The sequence below is a fragment of the Sitodiplosis mosellana genome, unplaced genomic scaffold (assembly GCF_009176505.1).
Source record: "Sitodiplosis mosellana isolate CC-2019 unplaced genomic scaffold, AAFC_SMos_1.0 Smas_scaffold_1, whole genome shotgun sequence".
NCBI lineage: Eukaryota > Metazoa > Arthropoda > Insecta > Diptera > Cecidomyiidae > Sitodiplosis > Sitodiplosis mosellana.
The window spans coordinates 9107763-9117178 of NW_022595244.1; the positions used below are offsets into that span (position 1 = coordinate 9107763).

At 35.8% G+C, this 9416-nt stretch overlaps 1 protein-coding gene across 2 annotated transcripts; it reads right to left on the minus strand.

Moving 5' to 3' along the window:
• Positions 1 to 4: 4 nt before the first annotated feature.
• On the minus strand, positions 5 to 2458 carry LOC129574144 (zinc finger protein 37 homolog). Of its 2 annotated transcripts, none has more exons than XM_055455648.1 (6): positions 1561 to 2458; positions 1239 to 1495; positions 1124 to 1174; positions 956 to 1028; positions 574 to 872; positions 5 to 505 (listed from the first exon to the last, which is right to left on the minus strand). In XM_055455648.1, the coding sequence occupies exons 1-6, from the start codon at positions 2346 to 2348 to the stop codon at positions 474 to 476; spliced, it is 1500 nt and encodes a 499-aa protein (XP_055311623.1). In that variant the 5' UTR covers positions 2349 to 2458; the 3' UTR covers positions 5 to 473. The 2 variants fall into 2 exon arrangements, with proteins under 2 accessions (XP_055311623.1, XP_055311614.1); XM_055455639.1 differs by having other exon boundaries at positions 1239 to 1480; positions 1561 to 2406.
• Between the last annotated feature and the right edge of the window lie 6958 nt (positions 2459 to 9416).

Here is a 9416-nt window from a genome sequence, read left to right on the forward strand (position 1 = left end):
CCTATTTCTTTCAATTTATTCCTTTATTTTAATTCCATATTTACTGAACTGTTCGAAGAAGAATATTTTTTTGTTTACGAATTAGATTTGACGTTTAAAGTGACATTTCAATGACAGCTGTGTTCAACACAGTGTGTTGTAGCTGCTTGTGGTACAGAATTTGAAACAATGTAACAAATAAATACAGGGAAATATTGTGTGTTACGCAGACAATTGATTCTATTTGGAAAATTTACTTTTCTTCTACATTATTGTGAATTTTATTGTATCTTGGAAATTAAATATAATTTTTCTACAGCCTATAGAAGCACCTTAGAAAGAAAGATGGCAACAAATGTCAATGACGATATGGGAAATGGATTTTGTCCCAAAATATCTCTCTAATTCAAAACAATTGAAATGAAATGAAATAAATGTGATTGCTTTGCCAATTCTGTTCAGCGATGAAACAACTCCGTTTTGATTAATGGAAATTAGGAATCCTTTTTTGTTCTTAAATCGATGGCTAAAAAAAGGACATTCTTCATTATTTTCTTTTGTTGATTTCTTCTCCTGAATTATTGTTATACTCACAATGAATTCGCAATGAGTGTTTGTTTAAATTTGGCCAATTGGTGCTTTTGTAGTCGCAGTGATTGCAGGCGTATGGTTTTTCCGATGTGTGAGTTCGCTCATGAGTTTTCAACGAGCTCGTGTGTCTGAATTTCCTATCGCAATATTTACAAGTATACGGACAGATGTTGTTGTGAGATCGCATGTGCACGGTCAAATTATACATTTGCCGAAATCTTTTATCGCATATCGTACACTCCAGTGGCTTGAATTCCTCGTGACGTTTCGAATGATTTGCTAGTTGATGCTTTGTCTTGAATCTACGGTTTGGTGACGAAATAATGAAAACATAACTTAAATTTCCCATTCTGAGTGATAATTGATGAATTATGATGGAAATTACCTCCCATCACATTTTGTACAGGCAAACGGTTTTTCATTGGTGTGCGTTGTCTCCAAATGGCCTTTAAGATTCCCTTTATCAAAAAATGCCGACGGAATACCATTTGTATAAATATTGCTTACAAAGTATGCATGAAAAACAAAAACAAAATAAACTTAATAGCTTTACCTTTAGTAAGAAATTTCCAACCGCATTGATCGCATACGAAATCGAATTTCTCTACAACACAAAATGATTCCTTTTACAAATTGATCACAAAAATGCAATTTTCATTCCAACTTACTGGTATGCTGCAGCATATGACTCTTGATGCTCCATTTCGTGGCGAAATCTTTGTTGCATATCTCGCATGTGTATTTCGTCGATTCTGGGTCGCCCCACTTCTTCTTCAGATGTGACTGTGCGATGTGTGAATACAAGATGTCGCGATTGTAAAACAATTGGTCGCACAGTTCACACTGGTATTTCACATCCTTGTGCATATTACGATGTTTGATCAGCTCAGCATCATCCCAAAAGTAATCGCTGCAATAGAAACAGCTGAAACCATTCAAACGGATTTAGTACAAAAGCATTCGAATCATAACTTTTACTTCGAAATTTACCTGAATTTCAGATGTGGAAAGTGTTCTCCTGCAATATGTCGAGTGAGATTATATTCCCGCCTATGTTTGGAGTCACAATAGAAACAAGAGAATGTCATCGTTGGTACTGCTTCCAAGTGAAGCGAACGATTGTGAGCGAAAAAATTCTGTGGGCTTTTGAATGATCGATTGCATTTTTCGCATTTGTACTGGCAACTGTTCCACGTCATGGTTTTCATTTCGGGAAACAATTTCTCAAGTTTGGCAACGCCATTTACACTGATTGTACCATCGGCGAGACAGTCTTTTTCCGCTAACGCAGCAAGGAATGGGTCTGATTTCGGTTGTAAATTCTCGGTAACCCTTTTAGACGATTTCTTCTGTTTTCTTGTACTTTTGTTTGAATGCGAACTTTCCGCATCCGATTCAATAACAGGACAATCGAATGCCGTAACATCGAAATTCGGCTCAAGCACTTCCAGTTCAGTTGAACAAATATCTGGTTCCAATTTTATTTCCATTGAGGTTACCTCTTCAATGTGTAGCTGCGGTTCGTCTGCATTTGTTGAATTTAGTTCACTCGCAATTTTATTCAGCTGTCGCTCGGCCTCACATACTCTTTCGGCAAAACTCCAGCTTTGTTGTAGTTGGCCCACACATGAATTGCATGCATTTTTTGGGAATTGCAGTTCATTTTCTGATTGCTTCCATCCACAACACAGTGTCAACTTGAATTCTAATTCAGATATTAGAGTGATTAATTCTGTTGGTTCCGTGTACTTTGCGCAGAGACGACATAGACGAAACATTGCGATTAAATGTTTATAATTGACTTTCAGATGTGTTTGTAGAGAGAATTTTTTTTCTTTTTGTTTACAAACTCAATTTGACGTTTCTTTGTGTCTGACGTTTCGTTATTGACAGTTGGTTCACGGGTTGCCGCCGCTCAAGTCATATCAAACGAGTTTTTTTTTAATCATTTTTGAAATACACTTTATTCAGTTGCGAAAAAAATAAACAATGCATTCATCATTTTTATTCTGTTTATGGAAAACTAAATTATTTTCATTGCCAGTGTTTTTGCCAGAACAGAGTAGACTAATTAAACCATTTATGATTTTTTATCAAACTATAATTGTAAACGATATTTTCAATGTTATTTCAATAAAAATTGAATTGGAATTTATTACCATGAATTGTCGGTTAATTTCGATTTTTTTCTTTTCACAATTCCATTTTTCTTGATTGATTAATTTGCTCATTGCATGTCTGTCTTCCAACGAATACATTTCGTTTAAACCAAACTGATAAGAAGATTTAATTTGAATAAAACATTATTTTAAAATACATGCGATAGACCAATATAATTTCGTTAGCGCGATAGAAAATAATATCCAATCTCCAGTGTCCTTCGTTGATAATCGATGGAATTTTTCGGTTATCAAATAAATAGTTGCGCATCCAATAGTGACCCTATATTAGAATGTAAACGAATTAATTGCAAGTACGCTGAATATAAGGGAATGGTTACCTTTTTAATGGGGCAATTTGTTTGATTTGCTTTATAAAGGTTAGTACTGTTCTCGTTGGCTTTCGTGAACATGAATCCATAGAGTTTTTTCAATCCTTTACATAACGATGATTTATATCCGATGATAGATTTCGTATATTGATTGTTGTTGAATCGGTTATACCAAAATGAGGCTTCGATAGACATTTGGTCATCGAAATCAATCAAAAATTCGATATCCAGGTTGACAGTGTATGTGGTACGATTTGTTTTCTTTATACGGTACATCGAACAGTTGTAGAATCCATCATTGAATGATCCGTTCAACAACTCAACACGATCGAAGAAAAGCTCATAAGAAGTCACAGTTTGGCCGTTCAAAATGATGAAGCCAATTAGAAAAGCCCCAAAAATTAATTTCATTTTTCTTCACTCGCGGTTGAACTTCAACAACTTTGACAACAAAACTGGAATGTTGCTAAATAGTCGTTTCCATCATGCTTTATATAGCGAAAATTTTTGTGACGAATTTGAAATTTTCTTGTGACCTTATATGACATTATAGTTTTGCCATAATAAAACAATAGATGCTGAGGGTCCTATAAATTTATATGGCGAACAGCAATTTGGGCTCAAACTTATATCAAATAGATCTCTATTTCATATCCTGCATTCATTTCCTGTGCCTTGATATGATTTATTATCAATATTATTGATGATTGTTGAATAGAGATACATTTTTGTTACAAATTGACAATACGTCTTGTTGTTCTACCATGATGATCAAATGCCAGTGATAGACTACCATCGAAATTATACAATTTGATAGCACTCGTATGAAACTCCATATAAATAATATAATAATATTCTTATCCAGTATTAATTCAATATTTTCGGTATCATGACTCTGGGTAAAAAAAGGAAAAGAATTGTTATTCTCTTCGGCGATTCTAACGTGTGAGCCGTATGACAATCAGAATACGTAGCGATGTAAAAAAGGGGCGCATCGTCAATAAAAAAGATCCATAAATAAATAATTCACATTTGTTATTGGCATTCTGGCGTATACACGCAGATCCAAGGTGATTTTAAAAACAAACGTGAATATGTCACGAACGATGCGATGTGATAACAGCAAAAAGTGGTGAACTTAGTTAGACGAACATGTTTTCGATTGGATGTGATAAAAAACTAGCAAGCAAAAAAAATACACACACACACATCAACAAATGGTTCTTTTTATAATCAAGAATCTTCACTGAAAATCCCTAGCCATTTTTACCCATTTCCATTGAAACGTGCATGCGCTTCTGAATGCAATTTCAATGGTCTTCTCATCGAACCAGACATAAATAAATATGTGGGCTTTTTTTGCTCTCATGCGCATGAACATGCCATCACGTGCTCAATTCAAAGTCTTAAGTCGATGACAAGAGGGAGAGAAAAACGCGGAAATCAATCAACGATTGTGTGCGGTACACACAATCAGAAAATAAGTCAATTCCCAATTATATAAATAAATATGATGTTGCGTAAATAACATTTTGTCTAAGCCAACACTTTTTTCCATCTCCTTTCTTCTCTCTCTCCCTCTCTCTCTCTCTCTCTCTCTCTCTCTCTCTCCGCATTTCAATCTCTTTCGTCGTATTTCAATCGTGCGATCTGCGATCGTCATCATCGGTGTTCTGCGCCGCATCAACAACTAGAAGCTGTGTATGCAATTACAATTAGTTTTAATTAGACGATCGCACTGTTTTTCTGAAAGAAAGAAAAAACCAGGAGATTTATTTTATTAATTAGACATTTTGTTTGGTTAATTGTTTTTTTTCCTCTTCTATCCAGCAGCAGCAGTCAAGATTGATTTTTCAGTGTGGTTGTGAATGCATTCACACGATTGGGCCACATGTGATGTAGAATAGTTGCCACAAACAAATAGGTGCTGCTTAACATAAAAGAATGTTTTTTTTGTATAATATCGTTGCATTGTGTTCAAGTGTTTACATTTTCTCTTGTCAGTTATGCTACTGTGCGTGTATATTGGTATTCGCCATCACATCAATCAATTTGTACCGAAGCTCAATTCAAGAATTGGAGGGAGCAAAAAAAAACGGTACAAGGTAAATAAATATTGTTGAAAATGCTGGCGTTCGGTATGAACGCGCACACACACACACTGATTGTTTTATCTTTGCTATTTATGGCGACGGGAAGAGAAGAATACCGATGACAGTGATTGAATGATATTACAGCAACCGCGCAAACTACGATACACATGAACATAATCAGCAAAAAAAAGAAACCAATCAATACACGAAAATTAAATGCCAATGTGACATAATTTCCAATGACATATTATTTGTTCGGCAATCGATGTGTTCGCTTCTCTCTCTCTGTGTGTGTGTTTGTGGAATGACTCCAACGCCAATCAATGGTTTCTGAACTTCTTACGACACATCAAACGATGAGCGTTTTTCTTTGTCACTGCAGCTTTTTTCACCATGACTGAACTAAGCGCACAAATAGTGACAAATTCCGCAAATCATTGAAGATTAAACATTTTCGCAATTTTCATATTAATCGTCCGATGTATTAATTCTATTGAATGAACATTTGCCGCACATTCTCTGAATTATTTATTACCATTGCTCATTCAATATTAATTCCCATTGACACCCTGAATTTTTCTTTCCAAGAAATCGTCTTTTGCACCTCAGGCAATCGACTATTTCCTAAACACATTGCCTCCATTTGTTTTTGTTTTGTGTCCACAATTCTGTAATTTGCATTTGAAAATTATTCAATTTGTAAGCTGAGAAAGCAAATTATTATTATTATTCATTGGAATTGTACGTATATTTTAACAAAGTCATCCTGTCACTGTGTCATCGGCGATGGAAATGTGTCTGTGTTGGTTCGTGAATACGGTTACAATTAGATGAACACAATGAAATTTTCCCATTTAAATAATAAATATGCGGAATAATTGAATATGAATCGATGGTACCCATGTAATTTTTCATTGAATCTAACTGAATGGGATTAACACGTTTGGAATTTTCATCGCCATCGGCAATATTCTATCGATTAAATTAATAGAGTCTAAATATATTCATAGACGCACTAAGTAAATGCGATAAAAGAAAAGAGAAAACGCCCAATTGATTTATATGTCTCTTGTCGTGCGGTTAAACGATGATTTTTTTCTTCTTCGGCTGTTTGCATCTTCTGTTCGTCGTCTGTTGTTGTTTGTGTCGATCGCTTGCGGTTCTGAATTAGTTTCATGTGTATATATAGTGCAATGGGCGATCGAATGTGATTTTCATAGAGTGGAGAGAAATAAAAACACAACAAATAATTTCTCCGTATTCTCTTTAACCTAGCTATTTTTTCATTAAGGTGGCGAGCTGTTGTAGTCTTAATAATATGGTATTTGGCGTCTTCGTGTGCGTGCCTCCTCTAGATCCGAACGCAGCCCTTACAGCGTGATCAAGCGTGCAATTATGTCGGCGATATGCATAACAATGCGAACGATGCAATTGAAATTCAATTCATTTTAACTTTGCACAACTTTTATCACCATGTTATCGATCCAAAAATAGTCATTCGATGTGAGTTTTTTTTACCTCTGTTATTGTTATTGTGGCCAATCGATGTTTGAGCTGGATGTCATGTCCGTTTAATATTTATTGTAATTAAATGCATATGACTTTTATGTAAATGTCTCTGTTTTGATTTTGTGCTGTGCTGTGTGCGTCTTTTTCGTGCTTCGTTGCACTTTCGAAAACATTTCATGCGAGTGTGTTTTTATCGCAGTATGCCATCACGAGTCCGAGTCAGCATGAGTTCCTGAGCCGAGTTTTAGAAATTAGCGAGCGTGTATATAGCCAATAACCAGCTAATTTCCGTTGATTGCAGAAGAAAAGGAGTAACAAAAACGAGCTTTTCCACTTCAACCAATTCTGAAGCCAGTCAATTCGTTCATTTCGAAAATGGCAATTTTCCAAAATCATAAACATAATTATGTTGTTGCTTAATAAGCATAATTAAATTTTATTATGAAATTGAGGCCCATGCCATGTATGGTAAAATGCACCTCTTTATACACTGACAACAAGTTTAGTCATTTTCAATAAATATAGATTTATGTATATCATTTGTTCTGGCGATAGTGATAACCGATATGCATGATCATTTCCTCATTAACACTAATCGATCTACACTTACGTGACTGGAACTGCAACCGCAGCTACGGCCATAACTTCTTATTGCCGCTAGTACGGCTACTGGTGGTGATCATTGAGCCGGTGAAATTGGTTTTCCTTTTTGTTTGCCATCTCAAAGTGGCTGATTTATTCGCTTGTTCACTCAAATTGATCTAATTTACTAACCTCTTTTTAACACCAGCTTTACTTTTTTCGCCATTTCGCTTGGCGGATACGAATGATTTGCATTCATCGAACCAATTTCAAATGTGAATGGAAATATGGAAACGGAAAAGAATTTATGATATCAAAATATCCGCTGTGCCCCATGCCACCTGTCTCCTCTCTATCTCTGCATCTTTGCCATTCATGTTGCCAATGTTCATTTGCGTGAGGTGTCTGGACGTACGATGATGATTTTTATGTTGGCTGTTCAAACCATCTTTGGTTGATTTAATAACCATAAAAATCAATCCGATATGTATATTTATTTTATAGGTTTTATGATACCGTCCGATCGATGTCAGACTCATGCTTTGAACACATGGTTACGATATGCTGGATTAAAAATCATAACATTTTAATTTAGCATCGCTATGTGTTTTGCATTGAACATCGTCGTGGCTGTACGTCGTCGTGGCTGTACGTCTGGCGAAAGCCATTGGAAATTCTATTGAATATAGTTCTGCTCTTGTGACTTTTTATAATATATGAACGAATTAATTTTATTGTCTTCCCATAAAATCAATAATATCCTAATAAAAGATTCTATAAAGAGTGGCCATCAAATCAAGAAACATTGATATAAATTGAGGTGAATTCATTCCGATATTCTCGGGTGATGATCGATGCGAATGGATATTGTATAGAAAGTTGCAACAATAAAAAAAATTGAAACAAATGATACAGAGAGAAAAAAAGAGATGCGTTTGATGTAAGTCGGATTGTGTGCTTGATTTCTTGACATTTCTGTGAAATTGGCAATAAAATGTTTTCGATACAAAATAAACGTGTTTCTTGCGGTCGCAAAATTATAGACGATTGCCGGTCGATGATGATAATGAGGGGATTAAACGGCACTGTTCATTGCATGTGCCGTGGATTAAACGGTTCCAGCTCCAGATAGAATTGACCTGATGGATAGAAAAGGTGTTTAAAATCGATCACATGCCTTCGGGACTATGTCATAAGTAAGAAAAACATTGGCATGCGACTGCTGAAACATTGTTACCACCGGAAAAGAAGGAAAACAAAAAACTGGTTTTTCGAAATGAGATTGACCGAAACTGAACTTCAAAAACCAACACACGCACACATATCGGCAAAATACCTCTGACAATTTGATTAATTGCACATGTAATTGCGTACGACTTTTTGACGATAGCTACGGCATTTGCATGTGTCACGTGCAAATTGATCGATGATTTGCAGGAATTGCATCACCCGATAGGGAAAAGTGCCGACAGCCACACAACAAACCAGATTACATATGCGCAAATGAAAGATGCTGCATTTCAGAAAGATGATGCATTCAACGAACTGGTTTAAAACGCCAGAGATGATGACGCATAGAGTACGAGACACGGTTAGAATTTTAGATGGGAGGAGGATATGGGGGGAACAAGGCCTGTTGGAAAACATTGAGAAACAAATCCGTCAAAGAATTTGAAATAAATGGAAACGGAACCCGTTACAATTTTCAATCATTTGATGCATAAAATTTATCCTAGTTCCCTGGATATATCAGAGACGACGACGACGACAACGACGACTCCTAGTCATGACTAGTTTCAGCTTCAAACGGACTATTTCAATGGCCAATCTAACGCAAAGCTCATAAGATTGATTTGATTGGATAAATTGTGTGCAAACGCCTTTTCACTGCCTTTCCCAACTGGGCACCGTTAAGAAATCAGAGTCACCGTAAGTGCGCACATTGCGTCACATTGAACGATTTTATAGAGAGAAAAAAAGCATCATAAATTCGACACATCAATTCAAAAGCCGCTTGCCACCTTATATGGTGCTCCTGATTTAAGTGCGTACGAAATCTTGATCTCATTTCAAAAAGTATTTGAGTTATTTTCTGTGTTCGGCGGTGTGAGAATAGTGTCTTGCACGTCACTCAAAACATGAAACATACAATGATCCCAAGTGAACGTACA